The sequence below is a fragment of the Xyrauchen texanus genome, chromosome 38, assembly GCF_025860055.1.
Source record: "Xyrauchen texanus isolate HMW12.3.18 chromosome 38, RBS_HiC_50CHRs, whole genome shotgun sequence".
NCBI lineage: Eukaryota > Metazoa > Chordata > Actinopteri > Cypriniformes > Catostomidae > Xyrauchen > Xyrauchen texanus.
In genome coordinates, this window is record NC_068313.1 from 6404355 (window position 1) to 6429699 (window position 25345).

General features: G+C 36.2%; 1 protein-coding gene across 2 annotated transcripts in view; it reads left to right on the forward strand.

The window, feature by feature from the left end:
* rsrc1 (arginine/serine-rich coiled-coil 1) overlaps positions 1–25345 on the forward strand; it is a 441822-nt gene that overhangs the window by 410306 nt on the left and 6171 nt on the right. For both annotated transcript variants that reach the window (XM_052109824.1, XM_052109825.1), the window contains one exon: positions 11136–11242. In XM_052109824.1, coding sequence (XP_051965784.1) covers positions 11136–11242 — 107 coding nt within the window. The remainder of the gene's footprint in view (positions 1–11135; positions 11243–25345) is intronic.

A 25345-nucleotide genomic window follows, 5' to 3' on the forward strand; every position in this document is an offset into this window, starting at 1 on the left:
AGGCCTCGGGGAAGACCCAGGATTAGGTGGAGAAATTACATCTCCACACTGGCCTGGGAACGCCTTGGGGTCCCCCAGTCAGAGCTGGTTAATGTGGCTCGGGATAGGGAAGTTTGGGGCCCCCTGCTGGAGCGGCTGCCCCCGCGACCCGACTTCGGATAAGCTGTTGAAGATGGATGGATGGTTTCAAATTGTGTAAAGCTAAGTCTAGCACACGAAGTGGTGGTACGTACATTGTCTAATACTCTACTCCAGTAGTCATCCTCAAACTCTAAGTCAAGTTCCTCTTCCCAAGCCCTGATAGTTTTAAGACTGTGAGAATTATCCTTTGACAAGTTAACTGCATATATCTTTTAGATAATCCCACCCATATGAGGATTCAGTTTAAATGCCTCTTCCCATGTAGACTTTGTAGACAGAGAGGGAAACCGGAGAACAAAGAAAAAAAGGAGAAAAACTGTGCCTCCATAGTTCCTAATTTGAAAATAACTAAATAGGTGAGAGGGAAGCAGATTATATGATGAGGATAATTCAGAAAAACTTGCAAACACATTGTTAATGATAAGATCTTCAAAGCATTTCAGACCTTTCTTTTCCCAGAAAGAGAATACGGAATCTGAAAAGATTAGATTGCAACAAGTTAATTGACTTAATAATCTCCTCTAAGGTAATGGGTCTATCAAGTTCAGACGCTAAAAGAGAATCAACCTTAGGGAAGTTAATACACCTAAGAAAATGGTTCATTTCCTCTGAATGGTCAGAAACCTCAGTTTTGTACAGGGAGGAGTAAAAGTTTTTAAGAGTCGATTAATTTCCACAGGATCTGAGGTTAGTGTACTACCAGGCTGCGCAATTTGAGTAATCAAACGTGAAGCCACTCAGCTGCGCAGCTTGTGGGCCAGGAGTCGACTGACCTTATCCCCATATTCATAATAATTGCCATGCATGTGTAACAAAAGTCACTTTGCCTCACCTGTGGATAGCAGATTGAATTCTGCCTGCAAATTAATTCTTTGTTTATGTAGCTCAGGAGTCAGACTATGAGCATATTGGACATCTAGAGCTTGAATATTATCAGATAACTTTTTAATCCTATTCCTCCGTTCTTTATTACCATAAGCAGAGTAAGATATTATCTGTCCTCTTAAAAAAGCCTTCAAAGTTTCCCAAAGTAAGGAATAAGAGATTAAATCGGTCTGATTAGTAAAGAGAAAATCATCTATTGAATTAGAAATATATTCACAAAATGCTGAATCAGAATTGAACCTCCAGGGCGATCGAGAAGTGCGATATGAAAATAAAAGAATGCCAAGACTTAGAGGGGCATGGTCTGAAATAACAATGAGCAGATATTCAGAGTTTAAAACCTGAGGAATTAGAGAACTATTGATAAAAAAATAATCTATATGAGAGAAAGATTGATGGACATACGAATAGAATGAATATTTTCTCGCTGTGGGATTAAGTGTCTCCATGGTCAATGTAACCATTCTGAACCATAAACTCAGAAAATATCTTTGACATGGCAGAGGGAGCTTTCATAACAGTACTTGATTTATCAAAATCTGGATCAATAACACAGTTTAAATCTCCCCCAAATATCAAAAGATGTGTGTTTATAGCTGGGATCTTTGACAACAAATTCTGAGCAAAAAGGGTATTATCAAAATTTGGGGCATATACATTTACCAAAACTACTGGTGTTTGTGAAATTTCCCCTTTCACAATTACATATCTACCATTCACATCCGAAAAAGACATTGTCAATAGAGAAAGGCACAGTCTTATTAATCAAAATGGCAACTCCTGTAGACCTGCAATCAAAGTTGGAATGAAACAAATGTGATGTCCAGCGAGCTTGGAGTCTGCATTGATCCTTGAGGTGCAGATGAGTTTCCTGGAGGAATACAACATCCAGTTTTTGCCGTTTTAAATGATGAGCCTTAAAAACTTTCATTTTACAAGCACACAAAGTGAGCCACAGCGACATAGGCAAAAACAGTAATGATTCTGAATGTGTCGGGAAAACTGTCTGAACATTTTGTTAATTTATAGAGAGAAATACACATTATGGTTGTTCCAACAGATGATGATCACATCACATTCACCTCGAATCATGATTTATATTTCAGTGATTATTATCATCATTATAATTATTATTTTTACATTTATAATTGTTTTTATGTCTTCATTTGCCTGCATGTTTAGAAAGATACTTGCCTGATGGTAAATGGATATCCTAAATGTGAACAAAGTGAATTTATTCACACACATGATGTATTTTCCCAGACATCTCTACCCGACTGGTAGAGAATGCAGAGATGAAGTTCTTTGCCAGACAGATGTTGTCAACTGTTGCAAAGTAAAATTGTTTGAATAGTTGAACAACACACGTTTTAAATGCACTTATTTTTTTCCAGTTTCATTTGAACTTTTAGTTAAAATAAATAAAAAATAAAGTTCAAAGTTTGAAATCAAGGTGCCTTGCTTTACTGTTTAGGGTTAACCAAAATTACCCCATAGTACCACCTAATGTCCAACCAGCGATAATACCATGTTAGTCAGTTTCCTGTGGAGGTTTGACTCTCATTAGAGATGTCTCCTACAGGTGTAAGATTATCAAAAGAGATTATAATGTTATATACAACAGTTAGATCCAGTCCTCGAATCTGATTGGAAGAGACACCATCAGCACTTGGACGCTTCACTGTATGTATCACTCCATTTGTGTTCATCATCCTAAACTAAAGTGTAAGAGCAGTGCATATGTGTAAAGAGCTAATGTAGGCTACGTCTCTCTTTTTACATAATTATTTTTACATTACATATGTTAGCCAGCAGGAGGTCATATTACCTCTGTGTGTGATATGAGCCAGTTGGTGAGTTAGTTAGTCATTGTTTACATAAAACAGAGCTCCGAGATCGCTCGTATTACTACTACATTACTAAAGCTAGAAAATAGGGATTTAAACAAACAACTTCAGCATTAAGGATCATCACAGCTGAGAGACACAACTGACTGACTGATTACAGAACTCAAGGTGCTTACCTCTTACCAGAGTTTCCACATTGGGTACATACTTTTTAAAAAGGCGGAGGACATTGCGGTTTCTATAGGAATGACTCTTGGGTGTGGCAACAGGTGATTGCTGTCCGGTGTTTGAATAGGAACCAACTCTTCTATCAGAGCCATAAGGTCTTAATTTTCCCTGACTTCAACTCCAGTGTTGCTAAAGAGAGAGTGGCATTTACAGCTGTGATAAACAGCCTGAGTGAGAAGAACGTGCGGTTCTCTCTTCGATTCACCGCTCGCCTGCTGATTGACCTCAGCGATGAGAAGCTTCATTTCTACTGCCCCAAAGAAGCACAGCGATGGTTTAACGTAAGGTATTCAACATCCTCGGTATCCTGTAGAGTTAATTATGCAAAGGACACAATTTTATAAGTAACTGTACTCGGAAAACTGATAACTATTAACCAAGGTTGTTTTGACAAATATATGTTTTCATGTCGCCTGAATTGAATGTTCTCTATTTGGTCGGGGGCAGCCATACTGTTCAGGAGATGTTCAGTTCACAATACAATCATGCTGCTGTTAAAATTAGGCTTGTTTGAGCATTAAGTGTGATTTCAAGTTCTGGCTTTCATGCGTTGATGTGATTTTTATAATGTCAATTGGTATTACTAGTTAGCTGCGACAATGTATGATGCCCAAAGGCATAGGATGTCTTATTCATTGTGAAACTGTGTTTTCTTAATGGCATGAAATACACTGAAGGCCTAGACTTAAAATGCATGGCCCGCAACTGCTTTTAAATGACATTCACTGAATTCAAGGGGGGAAAAAATTCTTTTTTTTTTAATTATTATTTATTTAATTCAGGAAAGAAATTCACTGCAAAAAAAAAAACCTATCATTATCAAGTGTTTTTGCCTTGTTTTCCATTTATAATTGTCTTAATCCTTAAAACAATATACATTTACTTGAGAAGCAACGTATAAGATATTTAGACTTGCTTTAAGAGAATATATCTTAAATATAAGTGTATATTGTATATTTTGTATTATACTTCTGCAAGTGCAGTAAAGTCTAAATATACTTATATTTAAGATCTATTCTCTGAAAGCAAGTCTAAATATCTAATATACTGCTACTCAGGTGAATGCATCTTTTTTTAAATTATTTAGATATTTTTAAATATTTGTGTTTTTAATATTATATTCAACATTCTCAGATAACAAGTTTTTCTTCTACAGTATACCTGCTAAAGAAAATGTATGTTGTTTTATGTAGTTTTAGATATTTATATTGGAAAACCTATTTATAATAAAAAACGTATTTTGTTGCAGTGTGTCTCTCACCTTTCTGTTCACTTCAATCTATCTTTATCACGCAAAAAAACAAACTCTCTCATATTAATATAGCTGTGTATTGCCAATTTTTTCACGATAAAAAATGCACAGTGACTCATATATAATGATTCAATAAGTTCCACTTATTCCACAATGAGACTGCTTCTGTATTTACTTATTTTGTATTTTTGCATTATTATTCCCTCATAATTTGCAATCTACATCACCTGAAGATGTTTAGAAAGTTTAGAGTGCATCTGGACTATGAGCTGTGTAATTCTTCCTCTCCTCAGTCAAGCACAAACTGCAGTGCTGCTCTCGCACGTCATCATTAGAGTTTAATGTAATTGTTACGTTAAATGAGATCAAACAACAATACGACATTGAAACATTTTGTTGACAATTTTTTTATTGTCGACGTTGAGAGAAAGCCATAGCAACTGTATTTATTTATTCATTAAACGAGCAGAGCGAGAAGACGTGTTGTGACAGTAGCTTCCTGGCAGTTGATGAACTTAATTCTTCTCATTATCATATGATTTTATGCACCTATTATTAATGGTATAGCTTACAATAGCTGATTAGAAAGGGGTGTCCACATACATTTAGTGTAACATATAGTGTAACAAACTCTATAGAATGAACACATATACAGCTGATAGACAGATGTGTGGAGAGGGGAATGAATAAATGTATGAACATATTAGTAGATGTGTGTATTGACTATAAATGAGATCAGCTGATGATGAAGTGCAATGGGTTATTGTTTTATATTTTAAGGGTGGGAAATTGTATGTGCTAATTTCTGCAATTAATATTTTTGCTTAACTCATTAATTTATTTTTCACAATTAATGTAGTAGGCTATCTGTATTTCTTTTTTTTTTTTTACTTTCTGGGCATTCAAGCAATAGGAGAAAGGTGTCATGAGTTGTACAAAACCCAGGCACATTTGTTCACTTTCTGTGGCTAAAATACATTTTCATGAGATACACAATCGATTTGACTGAACATGCTAACACAGAAAGTAAACTGTGGAGCAGCACACGTTACGAACTGCTTATGTCCCTGCAGATTTACTGTATGGCGAATGGAGACTTCAAGTGTGTCTGCCGTATCTCTTTGCATCACCTGTAAATGTGCAACTACTATATATAAATGCTAAAGGGCCTCGATATTCTGAACATCGCTGACGAGGGAAAGAGAAAACGCTGCCCTGCTGCACCAACATCAATTACAAGACTTTTCCCATCTTCACATCAACTTCCTTATTAACATTTATCACAGTAAACTGTAACAGAATTTTTCAGTACAACTGTGGAAGATGTAGCCAAGGAAAAAATCACTGATAGCACAGTGTCATCGGTATGTAAGTATTTTGGATTGAAAGACTTGCTTGATGATTGTAGAGATGACAAATTGTTGCTGTAGTGTTTACCTCATTCCACAAGACATTGAGCTGTCGTCAAACGATTGATGATCTCTTGTATGCGATTGTATGACTTTATTTTATAATATATATATATATATATATATATATATATATATATATATATATATACATGTATTTTCTATTTGCAAAATTATCTTTAAAATACAGTATCCTGAAAAAGGGACATTTAGTTTTTTGCTGAATTTTATATACATACACACACACACACATATATATATATATATATATATATATATATATATACATATTATTACATTTTGGCAGGCAGCTTTTATCCAAAGCTGACTTACAAAAGAGGAAAACATAAGTGTAATCATCTTTTACTTAAAATATATATATATATATATATATATATACATACACATATATATACATATATATATATATATATATATACACACACATATATATATATATATATATATATATACACATATATATATATATATATATATATATATATACACACACACATATACATATATATATATATATATATATATATATATATATATATATATATATACACACATATATTTACATTTATTCATTTGGCAGACGCTTTTATCCAAAGCTGACTTACAAAAGAGGAAAACATAAGCTGAATCATCTTTTACTGAAAAAAAATAAATATATATATATATATATATATATATATATACATACACATATATATATATATATATATATATATATATATATACACACACATATACATACATACATATATATATATATATATATATATATATATATATATATACATATACATATATATATATATACAGTGAGGAAAATAAGTATTTGAACACCCTGCTATTTTGCAAGTTCTCCCACTTGGAAATCATGGAGAGGTCTGAAATTGTCATCGTAGGTGCATGTCCACTGTGAGAGACATAATCTAAAAAAAAATCCAGAAATCACAATATATGATTTTTTAACTATTTATTTGTATGATACAGCTGCAAATAAGTATTTGAACACCTGTCTATCAGCTAGAATTCTGACCCTCAAAGACCTGTTAGTCTCCCTTTAAAAAGTCCACCTCCACTCCATTTATTATCCTAAATTAGTTGCACCTGTTTGAGGTCGTTAGCTGCATAAAGACACCTGTCCACCCCATACAATCAGTAAGAATCCAACTACTAACATGGTCAAGACCAAAGAGCTGTCCAAAGACACTAGAGACAAAATTGTACACCTCCACAAGGCTGGAAAGGGCTACGGGGAAATTGCCAAGCAGCTTGGTGAAAAAAGGTCCACTGTTGGAGCAATCATTAGAAAATGGAAGAAGCTAAACATGACTTTCAATCTCCCTCGGACTGGGGCTCCATGCAAGATCTCACCTCGTGGGGTCTCAGTGATCCTAAGAAAGGTGAGAAATCAGCCCAGAACTACACGGGAGGAGCTGGTCAATGACCTGAAAAGAGCCGGGACCACCGTTTCCAGTTACTGTTGGTAATACACTAAGACGTCATGGTTTGAAATCATGCATGGCACGGAAGGTTCCCCTGCTTAAACCAGCACATGTCAAGCCCCGTCTTAAGTTTACCAATGACCATTTGGATGATCCAGAGGAGTCATGGGAGAAAGTCATGTGGTCAGATGAGACCAAAATAGAACTTTTTGGTCATAATTCCACTAACCGTGTTTGGAGGAAGAAGAATGATGAGTACCATCCCAAGAACACCATCCCTACTGTGAAGCATGGGGGTGGTAGCATCATGCTTTGGGGGTGTTTTTCTGCACATGGGACAGGGCTGACTGCACTGTATTAAGGAGAGGATGACCGGGGCCATGTATTGCGAGATTTTGGGGAACAACCTCCTTCCCTCAGTTAGAGCATTGAAGATGGGTCGAGGGTGGGTCTTCCAACATGACAATGACCGAAGAACACAGCCAGGATAACCAAGGAGTGGCTCTGTAAGAAGCATATCAAGGTTCTGGCGTGGCCTAGCCAGTCTCCAGACCTAAACCCAATAGAGAATCTTTGGAGGGAGCTCAAACTCCGTGTTTCTCAGCGACAGCCCAGAAACCTGACTGATCTAGAGAAGATCTGTGTGGAGGAGTGGGCCAAAATACCTCCTGCAGTGTGTGCAAACCTGGTGAAAAACTACAGGAAACGTTTGACCTCTGTAATTGCAAACAAAGGCTACTGTACCAAATATTAACATTGATTTTCTCAGGTGTTCAAATACTTATTTGCAGCTGTATCATACAAATAAATAGTTAAAAAATCATACATTGTGATTTCTGGATTTTTTTTTTTAGATTATGTCTCTCACAGTGGACATGCACCTATGATGACAATTTCAGACCCCTCCATGATTTCTAAGTGGGAGAACTTGCAAAATAGCAGGGTGTTCAAATACTTATTTTCCTCACTGTATATATATATATATACACATATATTTACATTTATTCATTTGGCAGACGCTTTTATCCAAAGCGACTTACAAAAGAGGAAAACATAAGCAAATCATCTTTTACTGAAAAAAAAAAAATATATATATATATATATATATATATATATATATATATATATATATATGTATATACAGGTGCTGGTCATTATAATTAGAATATCATCAAAAAGTTTGTTTATTTCAGTAATTCCATTCAAAAAGTGAAACTTGGATATTATATTCATTCATCACACACAGACTGATATATTTCAAATGATTATTTCATTTAATTGTGATGATTAAAACTGACAACTAATGAAAATCCCAAATTCAGTATCTCCGAAGATTAGAATATTACTTAAGACCAATACAAAAAAAGGATTTTTAGAAATGTTGGCCAACTGAAAAGTATGAATATGAAAAGTATGAACATGTACAGCACTCAATACTTAGTTGGGGCTCCTTTTTCCTGAATTACTGCAGCAATGCGGCGTGGCATGGGGTCGATCCGTCTGTGGCACTGCTCTGGTGTTATGAGAGCCCAGGTTGCTCTGATAGTGGCCTTCAGCTCTTCTGCATTGTTGGGTCTGGCGTATCGCATCTTCCTCTTCACAATACCCCATAGATTTTCTATAGGGTTAAGGTCAGGCGAGTTTGCTGGCCAATTAAGAACAGGGATACCATGGTCCTTAAACCAGGTACTGGTAGCTTTGGCACTGTGTGCAGGTGCCAAGTCCTGTTGGAAACTGAAATAAAGCCAGCCTATTTAGCAATGACCTTTTGCATCTTGCCCTCCTTGTGCAAGGTGTCAATGGTCATCTTTTGGACAGCTGTTAAGTCAGCAGTCTTCCCCATGATTGTGTAGCCTACAGAACTAGACTGAGAGACCATTTAAAGGCCTTTGCAGGTGTTTTGAGTTAATTAGCTGATTAGAGTGTGGCACCCGGTGTCTTCAATATTGAACTTTTTCACAATATTCAAATTTTATGAGATACTGATTTTGGGGGTTTTCATTAGTTGTCAGTTATAATCATCAAAATTAAAAGGAATGAACACTTGAAATATATCAGTCTGTGTGGAATGAATGTATACATTATCCAAGTTTCACTTTTTTAATGGAATTACTGAAATCAACTTTTTGATTATATGACCAGCACTTGCGTGTATATATATGTGTGTGTGTGTATGTATATATATATATATATATATATATATATATATATATATATACACACACACAAATCATCAGAAGCTATTCTTCTTTCCAAAATTACGCAGAGCGGTTATCGGAGTTACCATAGATTTTGTCACTTAGAACCAGTCTGGTCATTCTCTTTTGACCTTTCTCATCAACAAGTAATTTCCGTCCACAGAATTGCCGCACACTGGAAGTTTTTTGTTTTTGCCACTATTTTCAGTAAATTCTAGAGACTGTTGTGCATGGAAATCCCAGGAGATCAGCAGTTACAGAAATTCTCAAACAGCCCATCTGGCACCAGCATTCATACCACGGTCCAAATCACTGAGATCACATTGTTTCCCCATTCTGATGGTTGATATGAACATTAACTGAAGCTCCCGACCGTATCTGCATTATTTTATGCACTGCACTGCTGCCACACGACTGGATGGTTAGATAATAACATGGATGATTGTTTGTGCCATACGGGCTGGTTTTGAGTATTTTTGTAACTGCTGATCTCCTGGGATTTTCACACACAACAGTCTCTAGAATTTACTCAGAATACTGCCAAAAACAAAAAACATTTATTGAGGGGCTGTTCTGCGGATGGAAATGCCTTCTATGTAAGAGAGGTCAACAGATAATGTCCAGACTGGTTTGAAATGACAAAGTCTACAGTAACTCGGATAACCTCTCTGTATAATTGTGTTGAGAAGAATAGCGAGTTGTCGCTGTTTTGGCGGCACGAGGGGGACCGACACAATATTAGGCAGGTGGTTTTCAATCAAATCGCTTTATAGTCACACTACCATGTACATAAGTGCAACAATTGGTGAAAGTCTTGTGTGCAGTTCCGAGCAACATAGCAGTCATGACAGTGATGAGACGTATACCAATTTACAATAAACAACATATTTACACAAAACAATTTACATATCAAATGTACACATACTTGCACAACACAATAATAATACACAATGTTGTGGCTGATCGGTATGTGTGTGTGTATATGTGTATATGTGTGTGTGTATATATATATATATATATATATATATATATATATATATATATATATACATATACATATATATATATATATATATATATATATATATATATATATATATATATATATATATATATATATATATATATAAATAAAATCAGGCAGCTATGAGTCTGGAGCTTCATTTTACCAGTAAGATTTCACTAGGTGTGGGATGGGCTTTTTGCAATGCTGCAGAAATAGAAACCAAGCAATCGACAAAATATTGTGTCACGCATTGCTTGTCACAGTCTGGGCTGATTAGAACAGTCTGATTGTCATGGAAGAGATACACTTAATTGTTTGAAACTTTGTGTTGCATCTGGACTCTGTATCTGTAAGAAGTTGGTGTATGGTTTAACAGTAGTTGGTGTAAGGTTTTAAACAGTCATTTGTGTTCAATGAACAGGGCCTATTGAGTTAAGAGTTAAGAAATGGAGGATCGGGCATTAGCAGGCCGTATTCGAGCCTGCATGATCAAGAGAACAACTGCTTTTACATGTCATGAGCATGTGCACTTGACACTGTTCCACAGCTCTGACATTCTCAGTAGTTTAATGTTTTTATTTGCTAAGAGACGGTGCATCAATCAACATGTTTTTCCTGTCTTCATTGGGTGGCTTGTTACACATTGACCTCGCCAGCTGACCTGTCCACTCCTCCCTCATCACACAATTTTTTTTTCTTTTTCTTCTAGAGGAAGTATCTCTCGCGGAGCAGGTAAGGAGGATAAAGGACATTGAGGCCATCGAGAGCGACTCTTTTGTTCCTCAGGCTTTCAAATCATCTCGGGATACCACAAAGGTGCGTCTCTCGCTGTCTCCCTCTCTACTATTTTTAACTCATGTCTTCCTTCATAATTGTTTTTAATTTAATTTCCTTCCACTGGGTTATGTTCCATTTGTCTGCAAATGAAATGATTCCCATTCAATGTTGTTTGCTCTATGTACCTGTCCATTTGTGCTTGGGCTCTTGAAAAAAATCATGGACAGACACAAGGCCCTGTTCACTTTCTCCACGGTGAGCATTACTGAAACCGATCATGTAAGCATTCACATTCACTGGCCAAATTAGATTACTTATAAATGCTCACTGATCTCTGTGGCCTGGGACAAAAGGTGACAGTTGAAATAGGCCTGTGTGATAGATTACAGTGCAGCAGGGCCTAACAGCTCTTATGGACTGATCTCAGATCTGTCTGTACCGACTTCAGTGCTCCACTGAGAAGAGCTGAACTGATGCTAGACCAGCACTTAGTCGCTGTACCTACAACTCATTGCATTGATTGATGCATCAACAGCTCTGTAGATGGAGCAATAAAAACATGCATAGAGAATGTTCTTTCAACAAACACAAATGCAAACATTTGTCTCCTTTAATAATATTAATTCCATATAATTAAATGCTCTGAAAATCTGGTTACAATATGTCCTCTTGGGTGTAATTCAGTGACATCTGCTCTGACATGCATTTGCCCTATTTTATACCTGAGACAAAATAAATCTTTCAGCCAACTCTGATTTAACAAACATTATAGGTGTTGCTTATTTTGAACTCTGGTGAGCCCATTCTGTGTAGAGACATTGTAAAGAAATGGGCAGCAAATTATCTCCCATCATGTTTTCATACATATTGAACAGCACTTAGTACAGTCCACCTGGACTAACCTGGAGATAAGTATTTTGCTCAGTGGTACTGTGGTGATAGCTCAATAATCACCTAATACAGGGTCTGAACCTACAGCCTTTCGATTACCTGCTCATAACTTTAAGCATTAGGCTGCAGCACCCACTAATTCCAGTTAAATTGTTCATATAAGGAATACAATTTTCAAGATAAAATAGCTTGATATGCTGTAAAACATACAGGCTACAGCTACATTCGGTTGGCAATTCACCTTTTAGTGCTTAATCCTGTTCTGTATACACACAGTTCTATAAAATACAGGCATGACAACCACATTCTACAACCAAATTAACTCAGAATTTCAGTAAAAATTCAGGTAGTCACTACAGCATTTAAAAAAATTCCAGGCAGTTTGTAAGGAACTGAACAGACAGCTAATGTAGTTGTTAATAATGTGATTAATGATGTGTGTGATTAATGTTGCTAACCTGCTTGTGACCAAGGCAGATTTGCAGTGCACCTGGGAAAAGTTGGATGACCTTGAGAAACTTAATTGGCGAAACAACGTCCGTATTGTTGGAATTCCTGAGAATGAAGAAGGTCGAGATATGGTGAAATTACTAGACAGGCTCTTCCTAAGTCTGCTCAACATAACAGGCCATAAGCTGGAAATCGAGCAAGCTCGCAGAGTCCCAGCTCAGAGACCCGCTGAAGAAGACAGGCCCTGATTAATTCTGGTCAAATTTCTGAGATCATCCAATAAAGATCTCATGTTATGCGAGGAGTAAAGGAAGGCTTTCTTGGAAGAACCACAACATTTTCTTGTTCCCAGACTTTGTGAATTAGACGAGAGAAATGTGATAGTTTCAAGGAATACAAGAAACTCAAATCAATGGAAGATCGCTTTTGCACTGATGTTTCTGGCCAAACTATGAATAGATACTAAGGATGGCCACAAAGTATTTACATGTCCCCAGCAAGAATTGTCCTTCACAAAGCCATTGGAATGAGTAAACTATGGTGTGATTCTCACGTTGCTCCCAAGTGAGCTTGACTCACTGAACATTCACTTGACTGTACGAAGAAGCTAGGAACCTTTCTTGTTTCTTTTCATGATGGTTATGCTTATCAGCTGTTTTGTGGAAAACATTCCAAGAAACTTTTGCATCGACGGAGGGTCGCTATTACACTTAAGTTCCCGACCAGATTGAGAATAGATGCTAAGGATGACCACAAAGTATTTACTTGTCCCCAATAAGCATTGTCCTTTTAAAGTAAAGGGAATGAGTAAGTAATTGTGTGGTGCTCATTTTGCAGTCAAGTGGACCTGACTCAATGAATATTCACTTGACTCTCTGAGGAAACTGTGCACTGCCTTTGTTTCTTTTTTGCTGGTTCCGCCTAGTGGCTGGAGTTTGTTTTGTGGAATAACACTTCTTTGGGACAGTTGTGGATGAATCTGCTCATTCTTTGTGCTTATGAATCCTATTGGATGGAGATTTTGTGGAATGTTTTTTGCAGGACATTGGAAGTATTAAGTCATCTGCTGCACTTATGAAACAGCTGGCTCACTGAACATTCATGTATCTGCCCAAGGAAACTGAAATGTTTTTTATTTATTTATTTGTTTTGTGTTGGTACCTCTAGAGGCTGGAAGTTGTTTAGGGGAGGAACACACCTTCGAGACAGTATGTGGATGAATCTACACAGTCTTTATGTTTATTCTGCCTATTGGATGGAATATGTTTTATAGAATTTCTTCTGTTATGTAATTCTGTCTCTCAAAATATGTATAGAAGCACTGGACTTGAGCAATCCGATGGCAATTTTGTCGCAGGGGCTCTCTTAGGCATACATGGACTGTTTGAGTTTAGAGGGATGGATGCTGGTTGGCGCTGTCATCCGTGGAGTTAATGCGCACATTTTTCTTTTTTCTGTTTGTTTGGTTCGGGGGGAAGTTCGGGGTTTGACTGTTGAACTAATGTTGGAATGTGATCTTTATAATCTTGTTTTTGAAAAAATGTCAAATATGAGTGGATTGTCTCTCTCCACGTAGAATGTGAATGGGTTGGGGCACCCCATAAAAGGAAGGTTATTTCTCTTCTTAAACGTAAGAAATATGATATAGTGTTTCTTCAAGAAACACATCTTTCCCAAATTTGGGAAGATATTGGGTGGACATGTTTAGTGCTGGCTCAAGAAAGAGCAGGGGCACAATTACACTAATAAGTAAGCATCTACAATTCAAATATTTCAAAAAGATTAAAGATAAATTAGGAAGAATCATTATTGTTTTAGCAGAAATTCAGGGGCAAAGGTTGATTTTGGCTAATATTTAAGGCTAATATTTACGCACCTAACGCTGATGATCAGGGCTTTTTTATAGATCTTTAATTTTGCAAGCCGCAAGCAACCCTCATGATATAATACTGGGGGGAGACTTTAATCTTTTGATGGACTCAGTCATTGATCATAGTGAAGCAAAAGTGTGCAAGCCGCCTAGAGCAACATTGACACTTCACAGGATGTGTAAAAAATCTTGGTCTTACAGATATTTGGAGACTTTTGAACCCATCTAGTAGGGACTATATACATTTTTTTTTTCCATCAGTCCATAAGATTTATTATAGAACCCATTTCAGTAACACTTTATTTTACGTAGTCCTTGATACAGAGTAATTACTTAGTTAATTACTTAGTAATAAACGTTGTAATTACATGTACCAAAATGTAATTAACATGTAACTAAGTTATGGTACAGCCTGTACTTACAGATTGTAATTACACACATGTAATAGGCAGCTACTGTTACACATATGTAACAAGCCGAGTCTGTTACATACGTGTTACAAATATGTAACAAGCCGAGTCTGTTACATACGTGTTACAAACTTGGTACATTGTAATTATTTAAGAAAGTACTTAGTACCACACAATGTAACAAGAAGTACTTAAATATATTAGGCTACTAAGGTCTGCAGTTACATATGGCAAATGTGTACGTTTTGTAGCATTACATGTATGTAACATAAAATAAAGTGAATCAAGATTGTACTTAAGTGGACTTCATGTGTATCTACATACCTTATCCATCTTAACCTACTAGTTCACCGCTAAAATACATGCATTAGCTTCTTTATTACATTAAAATTACAGAAAATTACACAGGTATAAGCTACGTAAAATAAAGTGTATCAAGACTGTACTTAAGTGGACTTCATGTGTATCTACATACCTTGTCCATATGTACCTTAGTTTGAATTAACTCACTAGTTTACAGCTTAAATACATGCATTAGCTTCCTAATTACATTGCAACTACAGAATATTACACAGGTATAAGTTACGTAAAATAAAGTGTATCAAGACTGTACTTAAGTGGACTTCATGTGTATCTACATACCTTGTCCATATGTACCTTAGTTTGAATTAACTCACTAGTTTACAGCTTAAATACATGCATTAGCTTCCTAATTACATTGCAACTACAGAATATTACACAGGTATAAGTTACGTAAAATAAAGTGTATCAAGACTGTACTTAAGTGGACTTCATGTGTATCTACATACCTTGTCCATATGTACCTTAGTTTGAATTAACTCTCTAGTTCACAGCTTAAATACATGCATTAGCTTCCTAATTACACTCCAACTACAGAATATTACACAGGTATAAGCTACGTAAAATAAAGTGTATCAAGACTGTACTTAAGTGGACTTCATTTCTATCTTACCTTATTCATATGTGCCTTAGTTTGGGTAAACTCACTAGTTCACAGCATAAATACATGCATTAGCTTCTTAGTTACATTGCAACTACAGAATATTACACAGGTATAAGCTACGTAAAATAAAGTGTATCAAGACTGTACTTAAGTGGACTTCATGTGTATCTACATACCTTGTCCATATGTACCTTAGTTTGGGTAAACTCACTAGTTCACAGCATAAATACAAGCAGTAGCTTCCCAACTACATTACAATTACAGAATGCTGTATTTTAACTCAATAGTGTAGAGTTGAATTGATGTGGTTACCCTTTCCATCCACCTGCCTGCACACAAAAGGTGACATTATCAAAATGACAAGTCAAATTGTAAATTTATTTTTCCCCTTCAAATACAACATATAATTAGCAATGTAATTAGGAAGCTAATGCATGTATTTAAGCTGTGAAATAGAGAGTTAATTCAAACTAAGGTACATATGAACAAGGTATGTAGATGCACATGAAGTCCACTTAAGTACAGTCTTGATACACTTTATTTTACGTAGCTTATACCTGTGTAATTTTCTGTAATTGTAATGTAATAAAGAAGCTAATGCATGTATTTAAGCTGTGAACTAGTGAGTTAATTCAAACTAAGGTACTTATGGACAAGGTATGTAGATACACATGAAGTCCACTTAAGTACAGTCTTGATACACTTTATTTTACGTAGCTTATACCTGTGTAATTTTCTGTAATTTTAATGTAATAAAGAAGCTAATTAGGGCTGGGATAAGCGATTATTTTTTAAGCGATTAATCTAGCGATTATTTTTCCGATGCATCGATTAATCTAACGATTCATTTTTCCAGTCCGATTCGATTTCGATTATCTACCCATGAATTGACTAATAGCAATTTATACATGTTGATTTACATATCTGAATGAAAAAAACATTAATTCCTTAACATTGCAATATATGTTTATTGCTCTTAAAATTCCAAAATAAAAGACTATACAAGTGCAAAGTAATGCATTCTTAGTCAGAGTTAGCATTCAATAAAACCTTGAAGCCTTGAAAACACATAGGCCTAGCTTACTGAAAAAGTGCATCTTGTAATTCTTCTTTCAGATTAAAATAACTTAATGTCTAGCATTCAATAAAAAAAATAAAGGTCACCCAAAATACTTGTTTAGAGCAATTGAAAGAATACAGTAACCAATGTAAACTTGAGGGCTTTAAGCTAATACAGAAAGTGCTTTTCCAACAAAAAATAAATAATGAAAATAAACATTCAGAATTCAACATTTATGGGCCTAGCTTACTGAAAAAAAGCATCACATGCAAATAACAACTTACACTTTCCTTTCACCTTAAGAATAGTGTGTGTGTGTGCGTCGTGCGTGCGTGCGTCGTGCGCGCAGCCGGATGGCGCCTCTTCAGGTGCTGGTGCATTGCCGTGGTGCTAGAATGGAAGGCCATCTCCATTTTGCAAAGACGACATATCACGGAATTGTTTACTTTTAAATGAAAGAATTCCCATACTTTTGAGGAGCGAGTGCGTGCCGCCTTGCACTTCTGATAGTCTGAGGAGCTACTCGTGTTGCTACTACGCTCGGCGCCGCCATCTTTGTTTTGGGTCTGACGAATCGACGCGCATATTTTTGCGTCGACGTCATCGCGTTATCCCAGCCCTAAAGCTAATGCATGTATTTAAGCTGTAAACTAGTGAGTTAATTCAAACTAAGGTACATATGGACAAGGTATGTAGATACACATGAAGTCCACTTAAGTACAGTCTTGATACACTTTATTTACGTAGCTTATACCTGTGTAATTTTCTGTAATTTTAATGTAATAAAGAAGCTACTGCATGTATTTTAGCAGTGAACTAGTGGGTTATTTAAGATGGATAAGGTATGTAAATACACATGAATTGCACTCAAGTACAATCTTGATACACTTTATTTTATGTTACATACATGTAATGCTACAAAACGTACACATTTGCCATGTGTAACTGCAGCCCTTAGTAGCCTAATATATTTAAGTACTTCTTGTTACATTGTGTGGTACTAAGTACTTTCTTACATAATTACAGTGTACCAAGTTTGTAACACGTATGTAACAGACTCGGCTTGTTACATATGTGTAACAGTAGCTGCCTATTACATGTGTGTAATTACAATCTGTAAGTACAGGCTGTACCATAACTTAGTTACATGTTAATTACATTTTGGTACATGTAATTACAACGTTTATTACTAAGTAATTAACTAATTACTCTGTATCAAGGACTACGTAAAATAAAGTGTTACCTAAATCCCTCATTTCATCTGTTGTTGATTGCTCAATTGGAAACATCTTCAACGTCTCAGATCATGCCCTGGTGAGTTTAGAGGTGTTGCCACATATGGAGAAAAAGAAATCAGATAGTTGGTGCTTTATTGTATCCATTTTGCAAAATCCTGATTTCTAACAAATGTTAAAGGCTGAAATCAATGTTTATATGGAGACCAACTGCTCCTCAGTATCATCTGTGGACGTGGCTTGGGAGGCACTTAAGGTGATTCTTAGGGGTAGGATCATGCATTATTCCTCATTCATCAAAAAATACAAAGCACCAGAACTCGTGGAGTTGGAAAGGACTTTTAAAAGTGCAGAGGCAGAGCTGAAGCACCGAATGTCGTCCGATGCCATCAGAGAAATTGACCCGATTGAAATACAGTTATAATAATATTTTGTTGCGGAAGTTGGAGTTTTGGTTATTCAGTGCAAGACGGTCATATTTTGAGTCGGGGGACAAAGCAGGGAAGCTTTTGGTTTGATATATAAAGCAGAGAGAATCTTTTTCTACCATTCCCTCAGTGAAATCTGCTGGTGGTGAAATATTTACCTAATTATAAAATTATATTAATAATGCTTTTAAAAAATTCTATCTTGATCTCTATAGTTCCACGTATTTGTCTACTGATGATAATATTAGAGACTTTGAAAAGAACTTCCTAAACTGACGACTGAGCAAAATATTTCTCTTGATTCTGAGATAACGTTGGAGGAATTTGGCGGGGTAATTTAGGCTTTGCCTACAGGCAATGCTCCGGGGCCAGATGGCTTTGCCGCTGATTGTTTTAGATCTTATGCTACTGATCTGGCTTGACTTTTGCTAGAAGTTTATACGGAATCAATAAAGAATGGAAAGCTTCCACCAACCATGACACAAGACTGGATCAGTCTGATTCTTAAAAAGGACAAGGATCCAGGAGTTTAAGAGTTACTGTCCAATTTTCCTGATCCAGCTAGATGTTAAAAGATTGTCAAATATTTTGGCTAACCGATTAAGTTATGACATTTCTTATGCATATACAGTAATGTGCAAAAGTTTTAGGCATTTGTGAAAAATGTTGCATAGTGAGGATGTCTTAAAAAATTATGCCATAAATAGTTTTAATTTATCAATTAATATCATACAAAGTCCAGTAAACATAAAAAAGATAAATCAATATTTGGTGTGGCCACCTTTGCCTTTTAAACAGCCCCAATTCTTCTAGGAACACCCGGACACAGTTTTTCTTGATTGTTGGCAGATAGAATATGCCAAGCTTCTTGGAGAATTCACCACAGTTCTTCCATCTATCTAGTCTGTCTCGATTGCTTCTGTCTCTTCATGAAATCCCAGACTGACTCAGTGTTCCATGGGGGGATCTCTTGCAGAGGGCCCTGTTTTTCTATTCTAATCTTTTCTATTTGCAAAAGTAATGTTTGGGAGTTTAAAATGTATTTTTCCTATTAACACACTAAATCTGAAGATGTAAATAATCATCTTAAATACTTTTATTGTTTGTAATAAGTTACTTTATATACACCCTGTAGCAGCAGTACAAACAAATGGATTAATTTCAGATTATCTTACTCTGGATAGGGGCATCAGGCAGGGTTGCCCTCTTTCCCCATTATTGTTCTGTCTTGCCCTGGAACAATTAGCAGCTGCGATAAGAAAGGAGGATGATTTTCCAGGGGTGATGGAGGGAGGTGTGGCGCATCATCCTTTCTTATCCTATCAACCCTGCTGGGTGCCCCTATCCAGAGTAAAATTACCTGAAATTAATCCATTTGTTTTTACCTTTGTGACCGGATGTATATAATGTAACTGATTCCATCCAGTAAAAATATTCTCAAACCGTACTTTTCCAAAATCTTAAAAAGATTATCCCAGTCTACCATATCAAGCGCCTTTTCTGATTTTTACTGATCATTTGCCACTGACCATATGATATTGATGAAACGCCTTATGTTAGCAGAAGAGCTGCGGTCCCGAATAAACCTCACCTGATCTATATGTATAAGAGATGTCATAGCTTAACCAGATAGCCAAAATTTTGGAAAACATTTTTACATCTAACTGGATCAGGGAAATTGGATGTTAAGTTATACTATTGGATCTTTGTCCTTTTTAAGAATCAAAATGATCCAGGCTTGTGTCATGGTTGGGGGAAGCTTTCCATTCTGTAATGATTCCGTATAAACTTCTAACAATAGTGGAGCCAATTCGGTAGCATGAGATCTAAAAAATTCAGCTGCAAAACCATCTGGCCCCAGATCCTTGCCTGTAGGTAAGGCTTTAATTACCTCGTCAAGCTCCTCCAATGTTATCTCAGAATCAAGAGAATTTTTTTCATCAGTAGACGAAGACATGGAACTATAGAGATCAAGATAATAATGCCTTTAAAGAGTTCTAATTTGAATGGATGAGGTCAATTTTACCACCAGCAGATTTCACTGAGGGAATGGTAGAAAAAGACTCTCTCTGCTTTATATATCTATATAGTGTGATCTGAGACGAAGATGTTTCCAATTGAGCTGCCAACAACAGATGAAATGAGGGACTTGGATATAAAAAAAAAAAAATCTATTCTAGAATAAATCTTATGGACTGATTAAAAAAATATATTGTCCCTACCAGATATCTGCAAGACCAAGATTTGTACACATCCTGTGAAGGGTCATTGTTGCTCTAGGGGGCATACACACTGTTGCTTCACTATGATCAAGGACTGAGTCCATAAAAAGATTAAAGTCTCTTCCCAATATTATATCATGAGGGGTGCCTGCATCTTGCAACATCCCTTCAAGATCAACAAAAAATCCCTGATCATCAAAGTTAGACACGTAAATATTAGCCAAAACCAACCTTTGCCCCTGAATTTCTGCTTAAACAATTATGATTCTCCCTCATTTATCTTTAATCTATTTGAGATTTGAATATTAGATGTTTACTTATCAATGTAATGACTCCCCTACTCTTAATTGAGCCAGCACTAAAGAAAACATGCCTACCTTATATCTTCCCAATTTTTCAGTTTTCTGCAGGGAATGATGTGTTTCTTGAAGAAACACTATCACAGTTCAAATGCTTAAGAAAATAAATAACCTTCCTTCTTTTTATGGGCTGCCCCAACCCATTAACATTCCATGTGGAGAAAGATAACCCACTCATATTAACATTTGACATTTTGATATAATAGACAAAATAAATTGTGTCAAAAACAAGATTATACAGACCACATTACAACATTATTGCAACAAACACTAAACTCCACCCCCCTTACCAAACAAAACAGAAAAAATATAACGTGCGCATTAGCACCAGTGCACAACAGCACCAAATTGTGTCAATCTCTTTAAACACAAAAGGTCCATATACGCCTACGAGAGCCCCCGCAACAACTTTTCCTATGGATTCTTCAAGTCTTGTGCTAATGCAAAAATTTTGTAAGCAAAATTACATAATAGAAAATATTTGTGAAAACCCCAGAAAACCCCAGCCAATAGGCTGAATAAACACAAAGAACATGAAGATTCATTCACAGAACTGTCTCAAAGGTGTGTTCCCTCACAAAATATATTCCAACCGATATAAAGCTGTTCAGCTTCCTCAGAGAGATAAAAAGTGTTCAATGTGCCGGCTGTTTATGAGTGCAGCAGATGAAATAATCATTCCAATGTCCTGCAAAAATATTAAATACAGGAGGCATATGTGCAAGGAACGAAGAGATTTATCCACAACTGTCCCGACGCTGTGTTATTCCACAAAAACTTCAGCTGCTAGGCGGAACCAGCACAAAAAGAAACAAAACATGCATCCTGGTTCCTTGGATGGTCATGATTCAAATTCACTCGGAGTCCGCATGAAAAAATACACCATGACTTACTCTCTCTGTCAACTTTATAAAAGACATAATTTGTGTGGGCATGTAGATATTTTGCAGCCATCCCCAGCATCCACTCTGAATCTGGCCGGGAACCCCAGTGCAAAAGAGATTGTTGAATTGATCACGTTTCTCTCTTGTCGAATTCGTAAAATCCGGGAACAAGACAATATTGTGATTCTTCCAAGAAAGCTTTCCTTTGCTCCTTGCGCAACACATGATCTTCATTGGATAATCTCAAAAATGTGGCCAGAACTGATCGGGGGATCCCCTCAGCAGATCTGCAAGCCGGGGACTCTGTGAGCTAGTTCAATTTCCAGCTTATGTCGAGCAGACTCTGGAAGAGCTTGTCTAGGAATTTCACCATATCTCTGCCTTCTTCATACTCAGGAATTCCAACAATCCATATATTATTTCTTCTGCTCCTTTTATCGAGATTTCCTAAATGTTTCCCACATCAATTTTGGTCACGAGCGGATTAGCAAATAATGCTGTTTCCGATGACTCCAGATAACCGATCCGTTTCCCAACATCTGCCACTCTTGTAACCAACTTCGTGAATTTAGTTTCCATCCTCGTAATCGATCAACGTATTACAGCGAGAATCCTCCAAGTCAGCAACAACCTTTGTCAGCATCACAAACATGTTGGACATTTGGTGTTGAATCTCTCCCACCGCACCATCCAAATTGAGTCCCCGTTCTGCAGGCCCTTCAGAGTTTTCAGCTAGAGCACTTAAGTGTCTTTTAATGTCTCCAGAGCCTGAGGATTTTGATTTCTTTGCCATGTTTACCTCAAAGAACAAATATGTAACTAGGTGTATTGAATCTCACTGGATTATAACATGAAAATAATAAAAAAACTAGCAAAGTGCACAGAGCACATTGCTCACATGTCTTTTCCTCGCATGGCATCACGTGACCCTCAAGAGTGGAGTGTTGAGAACCTTTGAAAATATGGTTAAACATTTTTGGGATTCCCAGATCTCAGTTCTTTAGGTATTTACAGCTGTGCCATCTACTCTGTACTATTTTTGGGAGTAGCATACACCCTCCTAAAGCGGCAGATACTCTGGGAGTGGTGATTACTGCTTTTGGAAAAGGTCATAAGTCATCAGTGTATTACTCCCTGCTAATTCAGAATGTGGGGAACAGAGCTTTAACATCTATCAAGAGATTATGGGAGAAAGATTTATTTGGCTAGGATTCTAAAAAATGTCAAGTCTACATCTAGAGATGCAAGGGTACATCTTTTAACCCTCTGGGGTCTGAGGGTGTTTTGGACCCTGGAGAAGTTTTGACATGCCTTGACATTTGTGCTTTTTTCAGTTACTTAAAAACATATTACTGGCTAAAGTCTGATAACACTGTATTCAACACAAACTGGGCTACAATAATATGTGAGCAACATGTATGTACAGGTTTGTATTTTTGAGAAAATAATGTTCATGCGTGGTTTTTGAAAAAACAAAAATGTTTAGTCATTGAAATAAGGCCATATAACACATACTTAATATTTGTCCACAAGCCTTATGATCTGTAGCCTAGAGTTTTTGCTACAAAATGATGTGAAAACCATCCTGATCACTCATTCATACAAAACAATATTCTAATTTAACTTTTGAAAGACAATTTTAGTGTTGAAAGGTCAAACACGAGGAGGCGTGAACTATCATGAATATTGAGGTGATTCACACCTGAGGAGACTAAAGACCCTCCCCTGGGCCTATCAATAAGGAATGTGACAGAAAGAGAATGAATGTGAGGAGACTTAATGATCAAAATCAAGTTTTAAGTTAAAATAAGTAATCTGACTATACATTTTCTTTAAATACTTAACTTAATTTTAGACTTACACTACCATTTAAAAGAAGTCTCTTCTGCTCACCAAGACTGCATTTATTTGATCCACAATACAGTAAAAACAGTATGTTTTGAACTATTTTTACAATTTAACAGAACAGTTTTCTATTTGAATATATTGTAAAATGCAATTTGTGATCAAAGCTGAATTTTTAGCATCATTACTGCAGTCTTCAGTGTCAAATAAAACTTCATAAATCATAATAATATACTGATTTTCTATATGGGCATATTTAAAGTGCATTTTACTAATTTAACCTGAACACATATTTGCAAGCACAAGCTTTGTTGATGATAATGAGACAGCATAAACACTAGTTAAAATATAATCTAAACATTCATATTATTTTATATCATATTTATATCATGCTGTATGATATTTATATCATGCTGACCGCACAGAGAAATGCCAGTTTCGGAGTTTGTAGTTAATTACATGACCTGCTTCAAGATTATTTGAACTTTAATAAAGCTATAACGCATTAAATATTACTGCATTTAAGATGTAGCACCGGGGTGTTTCCTTTAAAGAGCTCCGGCTACGCTTATTCCACAACGAGAGTGCTTCTGTATTTACTTATTTGTTATTTTTGTATAATTCCCTTGTGCTTTGCGATCTACATAAGATGAAGCTGTTTGGAAGTTTTAGAATGCATCTGGACTGTGATCTGTGAAATTCTTCCTCTCCTCAGTCAGGCACGAGCTACAGTGCTGCTCTCACGAGTCATTACAGTTTAATGTGATCTCATGTTACGTTAAATGAGATCAAACAACTATTCGTCAATGACAATTTTTGTTGACAACTTTTTATTGTCGACGTTGTCTAATCTTTTTAGCCCTAATCACTATACTGGGGCATTTGGACCCATATAGCCGTCAGGGTGAGCACCCACTGCTGGCCTCACTAATACCTTTTCCAGCAGAAAACTTAGTTTTTTCCTGGAGTTCTCCCATCCAGCTACTGACCAGACTCAACCCTGCTTGGCTTTAGTGGGTTACCAGTGTAGAGCTACTGGTTGATATGGCTGCTTTATAATAGAATTTGGGTAACCCAATCTCAAATCGAGTCATGTTACATATTTTGATGGTTTGTTTAAAGGCGTGGTCTGTAGACTCCATATAAGATCAATATAAGAAAGTTATTTTTTATAAGTTTATTTTGCTACAGTCCAGGTGTCTTGCAATAGTATCATTCTCACAAATTTTCCATTGAAGCTTATTCGCTTACCTGTGTTTATGTTTGTCTGTTTGAGATTTTACGTTTAAATTTTATTTGTATTTAAAGAGAATGTGACTGTGGTATATATAATTTATAATTTTGGTCTATTAAAACCTGTCGATCCTTTGTTAACTGGAGTCATAAACAGTTTTATTTTCTTTTCTTTTTTTTTTTTTTTCATTATATTTGTAATGTTTTCAATAGCCATAGAGTATTATTGCTCCAAGCATTATTGTATTTTCATATCAACTCATTGCTGGCTGACATAACCATTCATTCTTT